General features: G+C 38.4%; 2 protein-coding genes across 2 annotated transcripts; one reads left to right on the forward strand and one right to left on the reverse strand.

Annotated features, from left to right (window-relative positions):
* Positions 1 to 5219: 5219 nt before the first annotated feature.
* On the forward strand, positions 5220 to 16181 carry ube2b (ubiquitin-conjugating enzyme E2B (RAD6 homolog)). The gene is made up of 6 exons (XM_085421110.1): positions 5220 to 5404; positions 11675 to 11755; positions 12519 to 12544; positions 13564 to 13653; positions 15335 to 15423; positions 15576 to 16181. The coding sequence occupies exons 1-6, from the start codon at positions 5361 to 5363 to the stop codon at positions 15702 to 15704; spliced, it is 459 nt and encodes a 152-aa protein (XP_085277236.1). The 5' UTR covers positions 5220 to 5360; the 3' UTR covers positions 15705 to 16181.
* Positions 16182 to 18567: 2386 nt separating this feature from the next.
* xtbd1 (XRN2 binding domain containing 1) lies at positions 18568 to 21237 on the reverse strand. Its single transcript, XM_085419672.1, has 3 exons — positions 20992 to 21237; positions 19031 to 19136; positions 18568 to 18946 (listed from the first exon to the last, which is right to left on the reverse strand). Exons 1-3 carry the CDS (start codon positions 21201 to 21203, stop codon positions 18938 to 18940), a joined length of 327 nt encoding a protein of 108 aa, XP_085275798.1. The 5' UTR covers positions 21204 to 21237; the 3' UTR covers positions 18568 to 18937.
* Between the last annotated feature and the right edge of the window lie 2176 nt (positions 21238 to 23413).

The following is a 23413-nucleotide window of genomic DNA, read 5'->3' on the forward strand; positions in this document are numbered from 1 at the left end:
TACTTTAATAACTCCCACGTGATTGGAAAGCATTTCAGTTTGGATTTGTAAGGTTCAAGAGAAAGATTAAAGAGTCAATAACTTTTCTAATATAAACTTTTTAAATGGACTATGTAAAGTTTGCGTTGTATACACTGTAGTTGTAGAGTTTGAATGTTTCACTAAACCAGTTTCAGCGAAGAAAGATAAGGTTTTCTTAAAACATATATGGTTTTATTAACAGTATGTTTGTGTGAGAAGGAGAGATGAAGGGAAACAACACTGTCCCTGCGTCTCGGTGAAAGTGAGAAAGCAATGTACTGTTTCTTTGGCCTTTCTATTAAAAGCACCTGAGCTCAGCAGTGGTACTCTCTTCCTGCTTGTTTTGGCTGGATCCAGGCGTTTATCCAACTCCGACAGATAGGCAGACAAACAGAGGGTTACCCTTTTCTCCAGTAATCGAACAGCAAATTAAAGTAATACTGTGTCAAGAAATATAAGCTGTTCAAGAAACCCAATCGGTTGCACTCATAATAATGTTCAACATTTCACTGTTTCTCAGTGGATATAATCGGCTTCATCGCCGTTGATATGAAACCATATATAAATCAGTTTCTTTCCCCAAGAGCTTGCAAAGCATGGCAGGGTGAAAATGTGTTTTTCATTACATGAATGCTTTTCATTTCCAGTTATAGGGTGAGCTGATGCCAGCCACTTTTGTTTGTGAGTGACCTACATTCTCTCACTGTTAACAAAGCTTCGGCTCTATTGATAGCTGCAGACTGGACTCTCTCAAGCAAAGGGCCAAGAGAATAATTAAGCTAGATTAAATGGTCATTTAGATTTGCTGAAGCTTTGAGTGGGATTTCACTGAAGCCCAGTAGATTTCAGATGACCCTGATGAGTTTTTCTGCAACAGCTCTCCAGTTTAAAATTCCAGCAAGTATTGGCCTTTTCTCTGCAAAGAGCAGAGATGATGAAGTTACCAGTCAGCGGAAATATGACAAGGTGCTATACATGCACGCTGTAACAAAGAAAACAATCAGATGATTAAATAATGTCACTTGTTTCTCAGCGAGAATCACATTCACTTACACAGAGACCAGAAATCAGAATAGATTCGAGCTGGAACTAATTTCTATTTTGGTGAGTCAGCAAGACTTTTGTAATTTTGCCTCTCTGAACGACCACAGTTAATTTTAATTTTGAAACTCTGATGATTTGGTTGAAGTGTATACCTTCTGTTTCATGTTTTCAAGGTTCAAAAGTAACTGGAAACACCCCAGAAAAATTACATATAAGGATCGGCTTGAGTGCTTTTTGCAGCCAGAGTATGCAGCCATGCATGCCCATGTCATAATACTGCCTCCAACATGACTTGCAGATAATGTGGTATCCTTCAGATTCTGAGCTGTTTCTTATTTTCTCCATGTTTTCTCACCATTCTGCGAGATACGAGATAGTCTTGGGTTCATACTTCTAATTAGATGTTTTCTGATGAAGTCTGTTATGATCGTCTTGTTCTTAATTGTAAACAGTGATCTGTGCCTTGCTGTACACCCTCTGTATAGAGGTCTCTATTGATTGGAGAAGTGACGATTTCACACCTGCTTCTTCAAGAGTGTTCTTGACTTGGTTTGATGTTGTGAAGTTGTTTTTTTTGGGCATCAAGTGGATGATGGGAATGATGCCATCATCCACTTTCCTTTCTCCTGTGGTCTTTTAGGCTACAGTTGGTCAGCGCATTGATTCCTTTTAAGAATCTACTAGATAATTTTGCTTTCTCTCTGATAGGTTTATTTTGGTTTTTCAACCTTAATTTGCACTGAGATCTCTTTGTGCCTCATATTGACAGTTCCATTGTGAAGACGGTAAACTCCAGCTGAACGACTGGACTTCAGTCCAAATCTTTTATCTGCGTAGCTCGTCATGGAACATTGAGGATACAGGCATCAACCGGCTATAAAACTGCTTGGCAGTCCAGTGATAGTTGAGCCTCTTGAAATAACTGTGCACAAAAATTGATTTAACTCTTAAACAGTTAATGCAATACTTTTGTTAAATCCTTATTATTTAAAAAGTACTTCAATCAACTTTGCACTATTTCAGTTAACATGTGAGAGAAAAATAACACCTCATTGAAGTCTGTAACTATGAATAATATTATCTTACAGGATTTTATGAAGACTGATTAATGAGGTAATTCTCTCTGCAAGAATCCATGTAACTGTGCATGTCTAACTTTGCGTAATCTAAAATCTCCGCAGTCGTTTTGACTCATCACCACCATCAAAGCCAGTAAAAACAGACATACTCAAAATTTATTAAGAAGGTTGATTAAGTCTGATTAAAATATAAACTGTAAATAAATCGACAAGAAAAGAGAGCATTTATTGTCAGGGAATAATAAACCATAATAAAGATGCATAAGTTAAAACGGAAAATAATTTCTAGAGGAAAATAGAACACACAACAAACCATTTATAATAAAAAATGCTATTTAAACAATAGGAGAAAAACATTTTCCTTTTCTTTTTCCAGACTGCAGGCACAACCACACTTACAGAGTGCTGCATTTTTATTTGGCCTGTTGTATTTGTAATATTGTGCTAATCACAGAGAAGCATGGAAGCATGAGAACAAAACTGGTTATTGTTATCTCATGCTAATAGCTTTTCTTGACCACTAGTGCACGAACATGCTCCATGTCTGGGATCAGAACACCCTGAGTTAATGAAAAGGGTTGGCTCTTTATTTGATTGTAGTGCAGTTTCCTTCTGTGCATCGAAGTGTACTTGTATTTATTATAGGCTGCAGCATGATGACAGCAACTGTATTCTCAGTAACTACTGAACTGTTTAAAAGTCAGAGGGTGTATTTGCAGACTTGATATTAATCACTTCACAAGGAAGACCATGCAGACAGAGTGCATTACCTACAGACAAATTATGTAGATTTTAAGCCAAGCTACTTACCGCAGAGTGGATTACGAGCCAGATGCACATTCATTTTTATTTTCACTTGTCAGCCTCCCGCCCGTAAGTCAGAGTAGGTAGATTGTATTAGATTGATGATATTCAATCAAATCAAAAGTAGAACACGTTCCATAGTTCCCAGTAAGCTCAGTTAGATCAGGTAAAAATCTTTCATTCAGTCTCACTCTTCTGGGTTATTTTGTTCTCATCAGGGCAACATAGCAGAAAAACTTTGGCAGCAAATATTTGGTTTTTAGGGTTATTAAAATCATGGCATTGATTGAAACTCACACAGGTCTGCATCTCGCTGAGTTAGCACTCTTAAAGGTGAAATATTAATTGTACTGTTACCCTGAGAACAGATGAAGTTGGTCAGTATGTGCAATGGCTAACTCCAGAGACAAGAGTACTGTGCAAAAGTCTTGAGCCACCCCTTTATTCTTTATATTTTGCTAGAAAAATTGCAGAAATTGGAAATAGGTGAACTGTTCAAATGGAAATGGAACTATCCACCCATCCATTCTCTGCTACTTATCCAATTCAGGGTTGGAGACTATTACTATCACCTACCATAGGGCGAGATGCGGGGTACACCCTGGGCAGGTCATCAGCCACTGTGCAAAACTTCAACACAGCCTGGACTTTCTTAGGCAAGCTTACGTATAATTTCTTTAAGTAGTCTTCAGGAATAGTTCCCAAGGCTTTTTGATGGACATTCAAAGCTATTTTTTGGATGCTGGCTGCCTTGTGTTCTGTTCTCTGTCAAGATGATCCCACACTCCTTCATAATGTTGAGGCTCGGGATCTGGGAAAGCCAATCCATGACTAATTCGGTTCCATTATGTGTTTTTCTATCCAGGTATGCTTTTACTCCATTGGCAGGGTGTTTGGGATTATTGTAATGCTGAAAAATGAAGCTGTTGCTAATCAGATTCTTTCCAGGCGGTATTGAATGGTGGATCAAATTTAAAATTTAAACTCCTTCAGACCTTTTGCCACTGATTTTTAGTCCAGTTATTGTGTGATTTGCTATACCTCAGCCTTCCCCCCCATGTGTTCCTTCCATAAGAATGGCTTCTTGACAGCCCACCCTTCCACTGACATCATCTCTAATAGTGTGTGAATAGAAGATGGCTCAGCGCTTAGACTTGATCTATCAAGTCTAAGCGCTGAGATAGATAGATAGATAGATAGATAGATAGACAGACAGACAGACAGACAGACAGACAGACAGACAGACAGACAGACAGACAGACAGACAGACAGACAGACAGACAGATAGATAGATAGATAGATAGATAGATAGATAGATAGATAGATAGATAGATAGATAGATAGATAGATAGATAGATAGATAGATAGATAGATAGAAAAACTACATTTACCTCACATACATTACTAAATTATTATCATCAGTTGAACTAAAATCCATGTCTCTGTCTCTCTGTGGGAGGAGGCCTGAGTAAGTCGGTTACTCTGGATTTGGTCAGACATGCAAACTCCACACAGAAAGGCTCCAGGATTCCAACCAAAAACTTTCTTGCTACAAGGTGACAGTTCTAACCACTGCCCTGTTTTAGATCTCGTGTCCATTTCAAGGCACCCGCAGACCTCTGTGTGACCTCTGTTTCTTACATGTACCATATATGATCCCTCCTATGGTGTTTCCATACGACCCTTCAAAGTAACTTGATAAAATGTGGTGGGAAAATAAAAGTTCTCATGACAATGTCATGGTGCGCCTTGAACTCTGTCACCACTGTCCCTTAAGAAAATAAACACAGATATGACATTTATAGTTTCACAGTCACAAGATTTCCAAAAAACACTATTTTCCCTTGATTTGAACCACAGTGGTAGATTTTTTTTTTTTTTTTTTTTAAATCCATATCTCCACAATTATGACCTGGAACAGCCTGGATACACAGAAAATTGTAGCACAATATTAAATAAATATATAAATAAACAGTGTACATTTTGAAATATATTATATTTTGTGTATTTCTGGAGCAGTTTGGGAAAAGAAAAAGGATTTAGGAAATTTTTTTGCTGCTATTTTTTTTTTTTAAGTTAAATTTGACACGAACAGTATGTAAGAGTTCCGGGTATTTTGAGAAAATGAACACCACCTATAGTAAGAGTATCAAAAATAGTTGGATTTGCAGCTCGGAGGTGTTTAAATTAACGCTTTTACATCAGCACCGTTTGTGAGCTAAAAGGGGCTGTGCCTCTGTAAGCAACCGACGTCACCATAAATAGCTAAAGCTAGCCAGTGGTTCAGGGAGAAGAAGAAAAGAGCTGCAAGCGGAAGAAGTACCGGATTTTGTTTCCGACAGTATTCGGTCTATGGTCTTGGGTTATTATTATTGTTTTTTAAATATCTGTATTTTTAACACATTTTGAATTATGTCGACACCGGCAAGGAGACGGCTCATGCGAGATTTTAAAAGGTACCGTCCTCATCGTTTGGGTATCTCTGTGTAGCTTTAGCCCATGAAGCTGTCGGCAGCTAGCTTAGTGTTAGCTCCTGGTGCAAACAATGCTGTGCAGAAACCCAGGCAGGAGTTAATGTGAGACAGGCTCATCGGTTATGGTTTGTCTCGATATTTGATGGCTAATGAAGTAACCGAGACGCTAGGGGATCATTCAAACGCTGTTTGTGTTCTGCAGTGGGGGGAGGTTTTTGTACCGAGGGAATAACGTTTTCTTTTTTTTATGGCTAGTTTTGTTTTTTTTCTTTTTTTGGTGTGGGATCAGCTTCACTTGCAGAGGTTTATTGGTGACCGTTTGTCTTGGCTTAACTGGCCCCGATTAGAAGCTAAATGTCACAGGATTTATCCTATTAATACCCGCAGTCTGCAAGCTGTAGGTTTATATTGTGCTTTCAAGTAAGTCAATCAGTCGGCATGGTCATATTTCATCCTAGGGGTTGCAGGTTTTGCCAAGGTTTGTGGTCGGGGATTGCTCTATCTATATGTTTCTGATGCTTTATTTTAAATCCAGATATTTAATACACACAGTTAGTACGTGATGATACGATAACAAAAAGAATATGTTAAGGCTTCCTGGGGGAATAACACCTGGCAAGGGCCTGCTTGTAATACCTGCTATCCCCAATCTGTTGCCTCGCTCCATATGGCATCCAACTGTGTGTGCGTGAATAACAGACACACACACACCTGTCAGTGGAAAAAAGATGCTGAGCTATTCTACTAAGAGCAGCCATTGAAGCAGAGGGGATAATGTGTCACTGTAACTGAACTCGGCTCTGCTAGTCCCCAGGTGGTAAATGGTGACACTGAGGCAAGGGAAACACAATTGCACATGCCCGAATCAGCATATGTCCACGCCAGTGCTGGCTGATTGAATTCAGTCTTGCATGGTATTGCTTAACCTCAACTGTTTGACCTGTAAGTCAAAGTGTATGTATTCTTAAAAATAGGCCGCTACACTGTTGTGTGGGGTTTTAGCTCAGTAATTTCGGTGTAATAAGACGGTAAATAAATGCTGTGGTCCTTTCTTTTTGACTATATTCAGTATGGCTTAACCTTCTTTTCTTCGCCAGATACATTTTCAGAAATAATTTTAGTCCACGCTGCAGTGAGCTGTGGCATTTATTCTTGTACGTTGTTGTCTGCATTGCTGCCTTCATGAATGAAACTGGGCCGCTCGTGCTGGGCTGGAGCTGATAAACCACAAACTGCAGTTACTTTTACCGAAACACAGGAAGGAGAGAAGACTTCAGAGCTGACTCTGAATGTATACACACATCGTCAGAGCTAAAAAGAAAGAGAAACAGGGCATCTCTCTGCACTCTTAAAATAGTTTTATTGTTTAGTAGATACATTCTCTGTATGCTAATGAAATACTGAGTTTGTAGGGTATATTACTATGAGGAAGACTTATGATTATACGTGTAGTTACATTTTAGCGCATTTTAGCTTACTTTGTAGCATTAATGCAGCATTGTAAATCAGGTATTACCCTTTCATATAACACATGGATATTTTAAATAGTGTGTAAGCTCTGATTTCTATTAGAGAGCATTAAAACCTCTTTTGGCACATGTTATAACACTTTGTGTACCTTTTTTAAACCCAGGTGTTTGAATTTGCTAAACTGCATAATTCCCAGAAGGCTTTGTTTGAGATGAATGATTATCTTGACCACACTGTTTTTAGAATAATAAACAGTTTTATGAGGGATTGCAATTAAAGTCCTGCAACAATGCAGTGTCTGATATAAAGAGTCTAAAATGACAGTGACTAATGTCACATGAAACCAAGTTGTACTTTTTGTCTCTATTTAAAGAGAAAACATGTTGGATGTATTTCATGATATATAACTACAAAAAGATGATATGAATGTTTCTTATATAAGAGCAGTTTTCCTTTTCATAGGCATTGAGTCTGTTTCGCTAAATGCTTACTTTATTACTTATTTAATGCTTTCTATTGAGGAAAAGCCAAACCTCTCCCCCCAAAAATGTGTAACCCCAGTTTTGGGGTTTATGTGTCTGATTTACACAAGGAGGCTTTTAATTTGAAATTAATGGGCTAATTTCAGTTCAGGATTCAATCAAAGAAAGAGAATCAAAGAGGCTGGTATAGTAGGGATAAGAGGCTAGTCTTTTAAAATTTAAATCTTAATCGGGTGTTTTCTGGCCTCAGCCATCGGTCTCTAGAGGTCAGAGAGCATGTTTTGGTCTAGGGCTGAACGATTATGGAAAATAATCTAATTGCGATTTTTTTGCCCCAATATTGCGATTGCGATGCGATATGCGATTATTTTTTAAGGTCTTTGTCTTCTGTATTATTAAACAAAGACAAGCAATACATCATATAGTATGGCCAATACTATATTACATTAATTTTAAACTGTTCTTTCCTGGAAGACAGACCTCTGTTATGATGACATGAGGTGATGCATGAATTGATGACTGACATTTTTATTTAACTTCTTCAATCACAACAGTATATTTGAACATACACAATAGTTTATTTTTAGCTTACAAACATCTGAGCATAAAGTGCTGACAAGGAACCCTGGTGTAAACATTAAAATGAAAGTCAGTACAATGTGCAGATTGCAGAAATATACATAAAAAAAAAATCAGTGGCTTTACCACACTCAGTTTTTCGACATCTGTGAACTACTAGACAGTCATTCAATTAAAAAATAATATTAAATAAATAAAACTAATAAATAAAAAATACACACATCTTACTGATCTCTGCAGTCAGTAACATTACACATAAAGTGCAAACATAATAGCAATTGTATAAACACACACACAAACACGCCTTTAAAGTTTAAAGGCGTGAAATTGGACGGTCTAGCCTTCTGATTAGCTAATCAGAAGGCTAGTTCTGATTAGCGTCACCGCTGTCTCGGTGGAGTTTAATAAACTCGGCCGTCTGCTTCTTGCTATCTAAAATATAACCAGACACTGGTGTAAATTCTCGACTGTCTCATACTTCTGTTTAATAAGTTTTCTGTTTGACGTTTAGTCAGCTGTGTGAAAACCAAGGAGGAACCCACCCGGGGGATTAATAAAGTTTTATTTTATCTAATCTAATAACTTTAATCTCAGCCAAACCGATTTACTCACGAACAAACAAAACACTGAAAAAAGCCCAACAATAACATTTTTAGGTTGTCTAAGTGACTTATATATTACGTTTAACCCGAGCAGCGAAACTCCGCGGTGATCTGAAAATGATGTGCCGGGAGTTGTGCCGTTCTCGGCCGCATCAGTAATCCTCGAGCTCCCGGCTAGCTGTCGAGCTGGTGGGTAGCAGACGCCTCTGAAAACGTCGAAGCACTTTTGCAAATATGGGATATCTTGATAAACCGAGCAGATATTTGATGTTTACACAACTACTTTCTCGCCTGAAAATATGTTAAAAGTTTATTTTGTGACCCAGAAAGATTAGTATGAGTAATTTTAAAACTTAGTAGCGGCCGCCATTGCTGGAAACTGGAGTTTGGCTGGGCCGCGCTATGAATTCTGGGATATGGTAGTAATTTGGACAGCCTTATAATCGCAGTATAATCGCAGCCTTTGCGGTTAGAAAATTGCACTTGATCATGTCGCGATATTATCGCAAATGCGATATATCGTTCAGCCCTATTTTGGTCCACATATAGTTAAGGCAAATAATCCTGTTTTTATTTTTACATAATAGCTTAATATAATACTAACATAATAATTTGATACTAATATATTAAAATGCATTCCTAGTTTATTTTCTGACAATTCATGTCAAATTTACCACCACGCAGTCTCTTCATCAACAGTCCCGTACTTGCCCTAATCTTCCTTACTGCAGACTTGTGAGTAATCCCCACGTTTCAAGTAAAATAAACTATCGGTCTATCCTAGAAGATGAACTCAGTGGAGCTTCCCTTTACCAGCAAAGAGTTCAGGGAGATTACTGTAAATGAGGTTAATTGCAGTGGGTCCGTCTACAGCAAGGGACTTAGACATGGATCTGCACTCACAGACGCACAAATCAGCCTACCTTGTTTTATAGCTATAAGCTCTTATTAAACCAGCTTTTAAACTGGGCCTGGAATTGTAGGCCTCAATAGCCTGTAGTGACTGCCGGACTTGGCCTATATAGATTTGGTGATTTGAAGCAAGACCTTTAATGTTGCACAATAATCTACCATGAGCTTCAGAAATCAGTTTGATAGCCAACACAGATTTTATTGAGGCCGCTGTCGGAAACTTCATTTAAATTGTTGACCCGCTGCCACACCTGTTTTGATTTGCTGACGCCTCTGTTGCTAGGCAGTTGCTGCTGTGGCATGTCGTTTGTCAGGCACGCCTGGGTAGTTTTATTTGTGGAGCCTCGACTAATTATTATTTTTAATTATGATTAATCCAGCTGTGGTTAATTTGGGTTAGCCGATAAATCATTTGGGTGCTGAACAGTCCAAAACAAATGTATATATGATCTCAAACCCTTTTTAGTTTCTTATTTTTACCTTCTCACTCTTTTACCTTCAAATTACAAGCGCTATCATGTGAAAAGCGATGGTTTCCAAATCTTTGACTGGCACTCATTTGACAATCTTTCACCTTTCATCGGATCAGATAGAGGTCTGTGTAGAGAAGATATAATATGAAACATTATGTTTGAAAACATAGCAGTTATTCCACCTTAACTTGTTAAAAAAACAACAACACTAAAGTGATTTCATTTAGAGCCCAGTCTGCCAGGCCGGGGTCTAGCTGCTGTGATACGAAGAAACATAAGTTTTATCAATTAGCCAGAATGTTTGGACATGTAGATGTGCCGGTTTTCATCACTTGTCTCCACATGGTTCCGCAACCAAACTTGCTGAATTATTTAGCAGTGTAGAGCGTCTATAGAGGAAATGTAAAGGTTATGGTTGGGATATGATTCGCAGTACTTTCATCAGCACATTGTGGAAGATGGTGGGAAAATATTACTTGTAGGATATTTTAATATGCTTAATTAAAACAAAGGTAGGTTTATTTTGTAGTACTACAGGCTTCCTATTACTGGGAAGGTCAAACACAGATGATAATACACAGATTTGAATCAGTACATTTTTTCTTTTTGCTATTGGCTACAAGCAGTTTTTAAATAGTTTCTCTCGTGTGTGTGTGTGTGTGTGTGTGTGTGTGTGTGTGTGTGTGTGTGTGTGTGTGTGTGTGTGTGTGTGTGTATAACCTTTAATATAATGACGTGATGCCAAAAAAGGACTTTAAGCTTTTTTTCTTGCTGACCTTATATAAAACTTGCACATATGCTAAAACTGCTTACCCAATTTGCCTCCCTCTCAGAGCAGTGCTGTGGCTGAACGAATGAGGCTGAAACGGTTTCACACATATCAAACGACAGCCTGTACATTGTACAAGCAGTTGCCATGACATGTCAGATCCTCCTGTGTCTTACACAGTCGACATTTTAGATTTAGTTAGATCTCTAAAATTGGATTTGATGTCCTTGTTTTTGATTGGTCGTGTGTGCTAGTTTTGCTTCGTTAGTGCTCTTAGTGGGGGAAGCCTGGGTTGTCTTGTTGTGGTGATAACACAATCTGATGATGGCTGATGGTAGGGTAAGGGAAGCCAGATTAGGAAAAGAGATCCTGGATGTGTTGAGCTTACTTTGTAGTGTAGGCTCTTGGCTCCCGCTCGTTTCCTGCTTCGACGTTGTTCTGATAGCCCGTCGGTGCTACTCTGAAGTCATTTCAGGTGAAGGTCGACTTGATGGCTTAAGTGCTTTGCATTAACAACACCAGAGATTTGATGGTCACTGTGGATACAATACTGGTGCTGCAGTGCTTCAGATGAGCACTTATGTTCACTGACATGTGACAACAGGACTGTCATAGTGCTGTTGATCCTGCGAGCCTGGCTGTCTGTTGAAAGTCGTGTTGATACAGCAGTTCGTGTTTTGATTGCTAATTTTCCTGCAGTAAAGCTGTTAATTAAAACCATCACCCCTCCTCAGCTGTCTTTCCCACTTGCTTCTCTCCCTTTACATCTAAGGGGTTTTTCTTTTTGCCATCATTCTTTTTCATGTTTTTCTCCCCTTTATCTCCCCCCCCCCCTGCTTTTGCTCCTTTACTTCATGTCCCTGCCTCCCTTTCCACTGATTCAGGCTTTTTTGCTGTGTATGTCTTCTCGTCTCACCTCTTTTTCTTCACTCTAAAGTCTCTGTTTCTTTCTCTTTCTTGCCCAGACTTCAAGAAGATCCTCCTACCGGTGTGAGCGGAGCGCCATCAGAGAACAACATCATGCTTTGGAACGCTGTTATTTTTGGGTGAGTCATTCTCTAAATCCGCCCTGCCGTCTTGACTGTGCCACTGCGATTGTGATGCGCAGATTCTGCAACCCACCCACCCCCACTGTGTTCTCGTCCACCACATCCTTCTGCTTTAAAAAGTGTTTCTGATTGCAGCCCTGATTGTTGCACAGAGCAGTCTGGAAAATCAGCATGTGGAGTCACAGCAAGTGTTCAGTGGAAGAGAGGGCTGGAAGACACTGTTAGAGATAAGAAAGTGTGTTAAGAATGAACCCGTATTAAAGAAGTAGCTTTTTGCATACTGGGTGTATCTCTGGTGGATAATTTGCTGTGCGTGTTTAAAAGAAGAGCGACTAGAGAAAAATCTACTCAGAAGTGATGTGAAATTTAAGTCGCAAGAATTAATAAAACATCAAATGCACAAGCAAATTGAATAGCTGAAAGTAACTAGAAATCCAACCAGGACCAAGGATGTGTAACAAAACCAAATTAGAAATACTCACATGGGTTTATAAAAATACACTCGATCGTAGTTGCTCACCTAAATCAAAGGGGAGGCTGCTACACATGTAAAGTATGAAGGCAGCTGTTTTAATTGGCCCCTCAACATGTTCTGTGTGAGCACGAAGAGCTTAGTAAATATGGACCCTGGTGTCTGCAGAGCTTCTACTCCTTGAAGGACAGACTGCAGTACTACTAGAGAGGGTCTTAATGGGGATTAGCAGTGGGGATATTTGGATTTTGGAAACATTTTAAATCTCTCTCTCTCTGCCTTCTGCAGGCCTGTGGGAACACCATTTGAAGATGGTAAGTTCTACATTTTGAGTCATCTAAAGTGCAGCCTCATGTTTATCTGAGTTCTAGATGTGGTTTAACTTTGCCTTGAACTCGTGATGTTGTTGTAGAGTCGGAGAACTCAGTCAATGTATTATTACTTTTCGGGCAGCATGTGTGTAGTGAAATGATTATGGGTTGCATGCTCAAATAATCAGTCTACCTGAGCACAAAATCCCACAATTATCGTGAGGATCGCCACACCTCTGAGTAGATAGCTTCTTTTTTTTTTAAATTGTAAGTTAGAAATTATTACAAATTGAGTATCTGGAGTGGTTTAAGTGCCTGAAATGCATTTAAAATGACTTAAATTGAAAACAAATTGGTACTTTAATCGGTCATCATATTTTAATCATGTGATAACAACTAGACCTCTGAGAGTTAGGAACTGCTACAATTATTTTTAAGTAGAAAGGGGAACTGACATTTAATCCTTGAAAGTTGAAGAAGTTGTAGTCTAATTTTTTGTATAGGAGTCCCTTTGGCAAGTTATCACAGCTGCAGTAATTTCAACTGAACAATTATCAGGGGCTCAGTTTTGGTGGGCTGAAAACTCGCTGTATCCATGCACTGGCTCTATAAATATGAATAAAAGTACTTATTTTAACTATAGTATGATGTGAATTGAACAGAAGTTTGTAGGTCGGTGACGCAGCATCATAAAGTACGATTTTTACCCCTCGACCATAAAAGGCTGATGTGGTATTGTCGTCCCCCTGCCAGGCGGGCAGGCAGCGTTCATACAGTTTTCTACAAGCTTGGATTTAAAACTGTCCATTGCTACTTTTATAATAATTAACTTTCTAGCTTCTCTTTTCAGTCGAGCTGCTGATATTTATAGTAACATAATTCTTTCCCTCATTTTGTCTGACCCCCTCCATCCTTCACATCTGTATTCTCCTTGCAAAATTACTTACGTTCACCCCCCCCCCCTCGCGCTCCCTCTGTCTGTCATTTGTTCTGCCTCATACCCTCTCCGTCTATCTCTGCAGGAACATTTAAGCTTCTGATAGAGTTTTCTGAGGAGTACCCAAACAAGCCTCCCACGGTTCGGTTTGTCTCCAGAATGTTTCACCCAAATGGTAAGTGGGCTAGCAGCTGAAATGCCCTCAATTATCAGTGGTGCAGCACCCATGTTCACTGAAGCTTACAAAGTGTTCTGACCTTCAAGCAACTAAGCTAGTCTAGTGAATAAAATGACAGTGTGGGGTCATTTCTGAACACATTATAGTTGATACAGAAATACTTTTTTGTAATGGCTCTATTTGTGTGTATTATATCTATACTATATCCTTTATCTGTTACAGATCATCTAAAATGTTACTTTTTCAGTCGGGTTTATATAAAATTGTGCTAAAAAACAAATTGTAGGAATAAAAATTTAAATTATTTACATAATCATTGCCTTTTATTTCTTTAAAAACATCTTTGTTACAATATATATAATATAAAAATAGATTTTAAAATTTCAGGTATGTTTATGTGATCTAGGTGTTGAAGTATACTAGAATAAGTGTTCAACATAACACGTTTTGGCTGCCAGGTCAGTAGATCAGACTTTTACTGGCTATTTTAATTACCTTCTACACTAAATCTATAAGAATGTTGCACAAACTATGAGTAGATTTATATTTTACAGTGTAACATCATCCCTGTCTATAGGCTGCAGGTATATCTCATAGAAGGAGAGTGGACAGCCTAGTTTAAAGACTGAGGACTTTATCTGCATCTAGCTTTTATTGTAGCAGGTAGAAAGGCGTCAGGAAAGCTGAAAGAAAGAACAGTAAATGGCATCAGGGCGGCCTCCACATTAACCTTATGCCAAATGAGTCACATGCTGAACCAGTGAGCTAATCCAGCCAGATAAACCAGCACCCCTATGCTTCAGTTTTAAACCCAATCTAAAAAAATTGTAGGTTTTTGTAGATGATTGTGTAATATTGAATATATTTTGTGCAAATAAACACACATCAAGACTTCTGTAGCTATTAAATGAAACCCTACAGTGTTAATATATATATACATTTTCTTTTAAAGAGTTAAAAAAAATGTCCAGGAGCAAAAATGAACCACTGCAACTTTCCACTAGGTTTATACCAGCGGCCCAATTCCTCTGTTTAAAAATGAAATTGTAAGAATGTTTAACTTTTTTACATTTTTACTCAGAATAAATATCCAACTCTTGCTAAACATGTTGTAAATTTGTCAATTTTCCTTTTTAATGGTTTGTTATTTTATTCAGTTTCTGGTGGTAGACCCAGTCTTCCAGATCTCGCAGTCTCAATAAACATGCATCAGAGCCTAAAATGTATTTTCACACATTTTTATGAACTATAATAACCTTGGTGGATGCCGGCATTGTGATGAGTTATGTACGTAATATGTTAGACTTATTTATGGCTTTGTTTCATTTTTAAGTTTTCAGTTTGCAGTGCTACAATAAGAACAAGCACCAGATTACAATGTACTTCACCAGTAATGTAAAGAAACTGTCTTGATGATTTAAATTCAATTTAAATGTTTAATTTTAAAAAGTGTCATGTATTTATTAAAGGGACGGCGCACATTAATGTCTATATTTAATCTGTAGCCTCTGGCAGGTCAAACAAAAACAGTACAATGAGAAAACAAGGGGCAACAAATAAATATGAAAGCATACAGCATTAAATATAACGCACATTAGCATAAAATGAATGGTCACGGATACATTCCTCATTAGCTTTAGTTGTAAATGTGTTGCTGATCTTTTTCTCTGCATGTCAGTTTACGCAGATGGCAGTATATGTTTAGACATACTTCAGAATCGCTGGAGCCCCACATACGATGTGTCGTCCATACTCACCTCCATCCAGGTTGGTCGTGTTTCACTCCCTTTTCATACATTTTAATTCACGGTGAAGCATGATGATTCTATACAGGGACATCCGAAGTATCTCTCCTGGTTATTTAATCTTCAGGATGTCAACATTTTCATCATTAGTCTTCCTTTTTTTCTCTCTCGCAGTCATTGCTGGACGAGCCAAACCCCAACAGCCCAGCCAACAGTCAGGCCGCACAGCTCTATCAGGAAAACAAGAGAGAGTACGAGAAGAGGGTGACGGCCATCGTGGAGCAGAGCTGGGTGGATGTCTGAGCTCCTCTTGTTCTCTGCTCTTCTCTCCATCACCCACTCTTCACCATCCAAGTACTTCAGTCTCTCATTTTTACCTCATCGAGAAAAAAAAATCAAGAAAAAAGAAAACACAGCAACTATATCAGAAGAACTTAAGTGCCACACTGGGGGGGGGGGGGGCGCAAGAACAACCAAACCAGAATGGACATTACCTTGCTTGCCAATGCATTTTAGGGAAACAGGAGAGGGGAAATCAATCTTGTATTTGTTCCCTGTCTTTACTTTTATTTTATTTTTTTATTGCATGATGTGACATAAGTTATTGCTAACAGAATTTGTAATATATCTCTGGTTGGAATGATGCTGTTTGTGTTTCACAGACTCCTTCCCATCCCCCCCTCTTTTTTTTTTTGTATCCACAACTTGGCTAAGAAAGGGGCACATCAATGACTGAATCATTATTTTGAAAGTCGTGGGAAAAGCCAAAATCGGTAGCATCATCACCATCATCGTCATCTTTGAAGTCGACAGCAGATTCAGCTGATAAAGAGCAGTCCCTGATCTCTTCCAGCATATCTCTGTTTATTTTAAGAGATGCTGTAGGTTTGGGCTCGCAGACGTCACAGGCTGCAGCAGTGCCAAGTCTCCCTTGCACTGATGAATCATGACTGGCAATCTCTGAGCTTTTCTTTTAATCATTTCTGCTCGCGGGTAGAAGAAGGTTGTTTGAGAGGGTTATGAGAAAGTGAATATTAACACGGAAAACTTGGACTGAGGCTCTGCAGTCCCCGACAGTTTCATTCTTTGGTATATTAGAAACCGCATATAATGCTATAATCAAAATATATGTAGGGCCTGATGGCCCTTAGCCAGCGAGTTCAGATGTGGGTGGTGTCGCTGTATCATTCGATGTGGGGGGGATGGGGACAGAATTGGCATTGCTGGAGGTACTCTGCTTCTACATCGTGTGTTTCTTTAGTCTGCTTTTTTTCTATTTATTGAACCTTTTTACTGTTTGCAGTCAAACTGTTCTCCTCTTGGTTTTCTCATTTAGTTTGTCAAAGAAAGTAAATGACTTCTGAATGCTTTGTCGCCTGTGACATGTGTCAGCCTGAACACAGTCGGTGCTTTTGTTCTTTCTCTTAAAAATGACACAGCTGACATCTGAATTAGCAAATAAGCAGAGAATGAAAGCTTCATACGGTTTTTTTTCCCTATAATTTTTGGGCACTTTATAAGAGAATTGATTGGATAAGAACAAACTGCTGCAAAGATCATAAAGCCTGTTCTAAGAGTGTGATGTCAACTGTTTTCCTAAGGGCTCAAGTTGTTTTCATGCCTGCTTTTTGCCCACCGTTTTATTTGCTCTTATTTCCCCCATTTAAAAACGCCATCCCTCGAGTGTAAATTACTCACTTAACCTGCCCGACTCCGGCTAAGTAATCAGTCATCATAAACCAGAATTCCTCTTTTCCTTGATAATAAAGGTTATATTGTGGCTTGTGACTTATCTCACCCAATAAGCAGAAGGGATATGTTATAAAAAACAATTTTGTGAAATAAACATAATGTATACTTAACGATATGCTGTATAAACATAATAAAAAAAACACATTTTTCAGACTTTGACACAGGTTCTGGTCATTTATTCATCCATCTGGTTCCTTGTGCGCTTTACCAGGCTGGGTTAATTCCAGGTGACACAGGTAACCTGGACCCACAGGGTTAACGCGAAGAGACCGACAGCCGGTCTCATAATTAACTATAGGGTGGAACTATTACACAGAGTATTGTAGTTTTTCATATTGTCATGTAACTTGGTTAAAGCAAGATATTGCAACATTTCTGGCATGTTTGCTGAGCCTGTCTTTACGCCGCTCGTACCAAAATCAATGTGAGCTTCATCAAAACTTGAGATTAGTACTGCAGTGATTGATTGATAAGATGTACAGTTATTAATGAGCAATAGTAAATATTGCCAAAACCTAAATCCATTCATTGTATTTGTGTGGCATATTAAATCAGATTTTATTAAATGCAAAAATGAATCACAAGTACAGTAATGTCCCAAAATGTTAATGTTAAGTCACTAAACCGTGGCTTAAGATGAAATAGTCTTTTGGGAAGCTCTCATATATTAGAACTAAAAAACAGTTCTCACAGTATTGAATCTGTGGGATGAAGTCAGTTTGGTGAGTGCATGTCTGCGTGTTTAACTTTGCTTGTGAATCACTTGGTATGCGTGTCTGTAAGCCTTTAAAGGAGAATGTGGTGGTTGTAATGAAGAGAAGCAATTATATCAGCATTCTCAGAACTGAGGCTTGCCCTGTGCTTTTGCAAAGCTTCCTGCTGAAGAAAACAGACGTTCTGACGGTGCACATGTTAATAATTAATGTTAATAATAATCGAGTGTTCAGCCTCACAGCCCCAGGTCAGCTGCTCAAGAGTTTTACTGACCTATATTTTCACTGGTCTGCAAAAAAGCTTTAATTTTCATATTTTGAAACATATTGATTAAATTGTTTTAATGTATTCAGAGAAATCTGCAAAATAATGTTGCTAAAGCCTTCAAGTAAATATGGTCTAGTGCACCCTTTAGAGTCACCCCTGCTTGCTGCAGGTATTGCTGCCATGTAAAATAAGACAGCTGCCAACACACCGTGCCAGAGTAAGTTAACAGCTTTCATGTTAACCTCTGTAGCTTTACTTTTAACTAAAGTTCACTTTTCTACATGTCGGAGCTCGTTGAACCGACATAGTTATAAGTAGCAGTATTTGTATTTTATTGCCGTATATGATTAACTATGGAGTGGCTCCATAATGTAGTCAAAAACAATGTGACCAGGAGGAGGCACAGACCTAGACAGCAATGACCACACAAAAATGATAAAACAAGTTCTTTATTGTGCTTCAGACAAGAACACCAGTGTCATCTTTAGTTTGAAGCTACATTTAAAAAACACATTTTTAAAAAAATAAAAAAAGTAAAACTGTGATTGAAATAGTCGAGCAGTGGGGCTCACAAACTCCCGCAGACACCGCTGCTGTTTGTGCACAAATAAAAAAGGCTGAAAGTCTGAAAAGGCCAGTTTTTTGGCTCAAAATAAAAATGTCTTTTGATGTCTGAACTCCTCACAAAGGGTAAGGTAAGGGTTAAAAACACCAGGATTGTAAAACTATTTAAAAAAAAAAAAAATAGTCTGACGTGATAAAAGCTGAATCCAGTCTGTGTTGATCCAGCATGACTGGTCCGGTCATCGACCCTGTGACGGAGCAGAGAGATCCATGAACAAAGACTGTCATTATAGCTGTATGTATATGCTGCGTGTGTGTGTTCACAGACATACCTGTTGCTTCTTAACAATCTCATCTCTCGTCTTGAAGACCGGTGCGTCCTCCACTACGATGCCTTCAGCCATTTCCTTCACTTTTTCCAGCAGCTCTGTGCTATACCTGCCATCGATTATGAGACATAACACTTCATTAAACCAGAATTCATCCGTGTGCTTTATATTCTTCTGTAAGGATATAGTGCACTGGGAAAATAACATCACTGAACAACAGAAAACTATAATACTGGTAAGAGAAGAATTGTTTATTCTTCGATAAAGTTAACAGATGTGAATGGTTTCTTCACCTCCTACACATTTCCCTTCATATAAATGAAATTTAGTCCTGCTTCTGATTCACCTTTGAGTGCAAACTTATGGATGAAAAAATAGTGATACCCTTTTATCTGGCATTTTTGCATGATTGCACCCTATACCAATTCCGAGGATTAATGTCTTTTAGAAGGTGTAATCACAGAAGACATCCAATATGCACTTCAACAGCCAGCGCTGCTCCTCGAGCGCCCTCAAACTCACTGAAATGAAAATCCAATTTTGTGGGTTTATTGCTGTCCAAAAGCTAATACCAGTCGCAGACCCCAGTGGCTGCAATTACAGATTACTACAATGACAAGTCGATCTGTTAAGTTGTTTGGTGTGTAACAAAAAATACAGATTTTGTTTTAAATAACTGGAAAAACAAAAAACAGTTTCTGTCTAAGAGTCCAAATCATTCATATCAAGTCAGGCATGCATTTCATAATCACAGTATATCACAAATGTCAGTAAATCAATCTAGTCAGCCGGGAAGAAGAAACCTGCTTTGTTGCAAAAGAAAGTGACATGTGCACTGGAGAGGCAACAAAAAGACAGCCCACCCTAGTTCTGCTTTTTGCTAACATCCATGTAATTGCTAGTAGAGTGAGGCAGAACCATGAAGCCCATTCACATTGCACAGGTAGTGTAGCTTCTCTGGGATTGCACATCCATACTTGCTGTTGCAAGGTTAGCTATATCTGCCCGCACACGCTTAACATGAGTTTGGAGAGTGGGTTACCCAGACCTGACTACTACCAGACCTTTTGAATCAAGAAACCACTTATCATTTTAAATAGTTTTTCACAACACTGCAACCAGTCAGAGGAGATTTTTAAGGGCAGATTTTCCCCTCAACTTTGGCCAAGTGCTTGGGGTTAGAGGATCGCTAAATCGTAGGGTTTCAATTTCTTATGTGGCAGAATTTTTACCATATACACCATATATAAAAACATAAGATGCCACCACAAACAGTAACAAAAATAGATTAAATTGAAAACAAGGCCTGTAACTTTATAAAGAGACCCACTTGATAACCAAAGACTGTTTTTCCAGTGAAGAAAGACTGGATGTTGTCCAGTAGCCGGCACAAACATCTGATATACTGATATCAATGCAATATTGCATTTGATATTTCCATTATACATACATTATATTTTTTCCCTGAACCACAATTTTTAGGGCCATTTAAAAAATGTATAACCACATAATTTATCCAGCAGGATATCTTCACAAATCTTTACAAACTCAGCATCGTCTGCAGCAAATGTAGCAGAGTAGCATTGCAGCTTATGCAGACGACTCCAGTGCTGCAGGGGGCAGCACCGAGCCCACCAGCGGAAAATAAACCTCACTATAAACAATAAACTCTGAATATAAATAGTTTGGGGTAAGTAAGCAGCAGGAACAACAACAACAACAATAATAATAATAAGTAAGTAAGTAAATACTAAATCTAAAATTAAACTAATAACAATTTCAGAGAAAAGAGAACACTGGTTGTTACCCTTTAGCAACCCTTTAGTTTGTTTAATAAGGAAGACTAAACTTAAAAACAGTGGTTAGTCATCCCGGGCTGAGGGAGCTGTGGAGCGGCTGTCTTAGAAAAAGTGTCCGTCAGCAGGCTTTAATTAGAGGCATGAAAGCACGCTGTGTTTACCCACCGGCAGCCGAGGAAGACGTTGTTGGCCCACACCATTGAGAGGGAGAGCAGGTGGTCCAGCTGCGAGTCTTCAAAGTCATTCAAGTTCCGCAGGATGAACTCCCGCCTGGGCTCCCAGTGCTTGTCGCTCTCCCAGTAGCCTCTGTAGTTCTCCACCTGCTCGGCCACAGCTCGGTTTTGCTGGATAAAATCCTGAACGTCCAGGGAAGACATCTTGCTCTCCCTCGGCCAAGACAACAAAAGCGACTTCCTGTCCTTTCAAGCGGGTCTTTGAAGTCGTCTTACAGCCCTGCTTGTTTTCCACAGCGCCACGCAGTGGTGGAGCAGAGCGGTGGTTTACATCCAAACGTGAACAGCAACTCTCAATATTTCATATGCAGTGTGCTTCAGAGTTACTATGAAGTGCCATAATTAAGAAATAATGTATCAAATAATTAATAAATTAACATATAAATTCATTTTATTTAAAAATCAATAATATTATTTTACTATCTAATTGATTATTTTATGGTTCATGAATTTATTGTGTCAGCCTCACCCATTAAAGTCGGGGAGTGGGGTTAAAGCCGATATAGTTAAACCCACTGTTTTGGTGTGGAGTTGTTTCTTTCAGTGGGTGTTTCTCAGTGACAAGTACACAGAGTTTGTACTTGCACACTTGTTACTTCCCACTTGGCAAGTAGGGCAGAAGACAGAGCTTACAGTGCGCCAGCAGCATAACTGATGACATCAGGTGCTTAGTATTTACAATGAAAAAAAAAAGGAGATGTAATTACCTGTGGGTTTTTTTTTTTAAATATTTATACAGTTTTATAACCACTCCGTCAAGTTGCTCAGCTATAAAAGGCAACTAGTTTTGTTCAAAATGCTTTCTGGGATACCTGACTGCACACATCACTAATAATTCTGTGATGACGCATCAAACAATTATCTGGTATCGATCTATCTTCACTGGCTATGCAAGTAACAGCAAACGAACCAGAATTTTTTTTAAATTGTGAATTTAATTGAATTTTTGTCATTATTTATTTCAAATTTAAATTTGTTATCAATGCATTTAATTAATTGTTTAATTTTGTATTTATTTATTGCATTCTGGGACTCTTGGCCCTCCACAGTCAGGCAGTAATGGACAGTAATTATTATCCCTCTCAGATAATCTAGAGAGCTTTCTCTTACATTTATATCTCATGTTTCAATTTCTGCATTTATTTATTTATTCCAGATTTTTTTGTAATTAAGTAAATATATAATAAACTATACTGTAACAACTAAAACCAACAAGCGCGAAAAGAGAATTTAACATGGCTTAGTAAATGTAGCCTTGCCATGTACACACATTTAAAAAACATTATATTATATTATAAATTTAAAAAAGTTTTTTTCAACGTTATTTTCTTACTTTTTAAAAACTGAAACAGCGTCATTACGATTCTATTGGTTTTAATATTGCTTTAAGAAATGTTCAAACTTATCTTTGGTACTTCAATCTACAACATAACACCCCATCTTAGCTCAGAAAATGACTGTCTTCTGACTATTACTTGTTTTTAATTTTATTTTATTTTTAAAAAAATATTGAATATTTCATTTATTGAAAGACTCCACCCAGGGACTGCAGATATAAATGAGATTTTTTTGTTAAATTTGTTGGAAAAATATTTTAATTTTTTTTTGTTAAAGCACATAATAAGTTAGCATTTATTGAAGTATTATTTTGAAAAAATCAGAACATTTACTGAGGTCTGAGTGTAGTGTGATTAAAAGAATTCACTTACATGGCAGGAATGCTTTTGATCGCATTTCTTCTAATCGTCTGACTAATCAAAGCAGATGAGATCACTTCAAGGATAAGTCTGTGTTAAGTGGTAATTCCTGGACCCTGACACTGATTCGCATGAATGAAACAAAGCCATCCGTAATGTTAATTGAATCCGTGTTTTTGCTTTTTACGTGCAGCAGTCTCAAAATTTAAGGAGAGCCACTCACCGCCTTTAACGGCTGCCAAGAAGCCACATTAGCTGACTGTAGACTGTAGTTGGGCCAACACAGCTTTAGGCTTCCCGGGGCTTCTCCCCCCTCCTTCTGTGCCGTCTTTCCATGTTTGAAATTCACGGAGCAGGTAGTGTGTCAGTGAAATGTTTGCACCACATGCTCGCTCACTCGCTTTCATGTTTTTTTTTTCCTTCTTACTTGAGTGAAATCTCTATGCACTTGACCAGCCTGCCAGGAATGATCAGAGAGAAACACTGGACCTCCAGTCTATGGAAAGGAGCTTATGGACAGTCATTCAAGCTCACAGATATACTCAAACACACACACAGGGACACACACAGGCAGGCTCCATTTCCCTCTGTCTGCACAGATATGTGCGCTGCATAAGCCTACAAGAGTCTTCCATCCTTATGACGCTCTCACTCGCA

Source organism: Rhamphochromis longiceps, linkage group LG10 (genome assembly GCF_057381845.1).
Source record: "Rhamphochromis longiceps isolate RC_006_pf linkage group LG10, R_longiceps_female_GT1.1, whole genome shotgun sequence".
NCBI classification, from domain to species: domain Eukaryota; kingdom Metazoa; phylum Chordata; class Actinopteri; order Cichliformes; family Cichlidae; genus Rhamphochromis; species Rhamphochromis longiceps.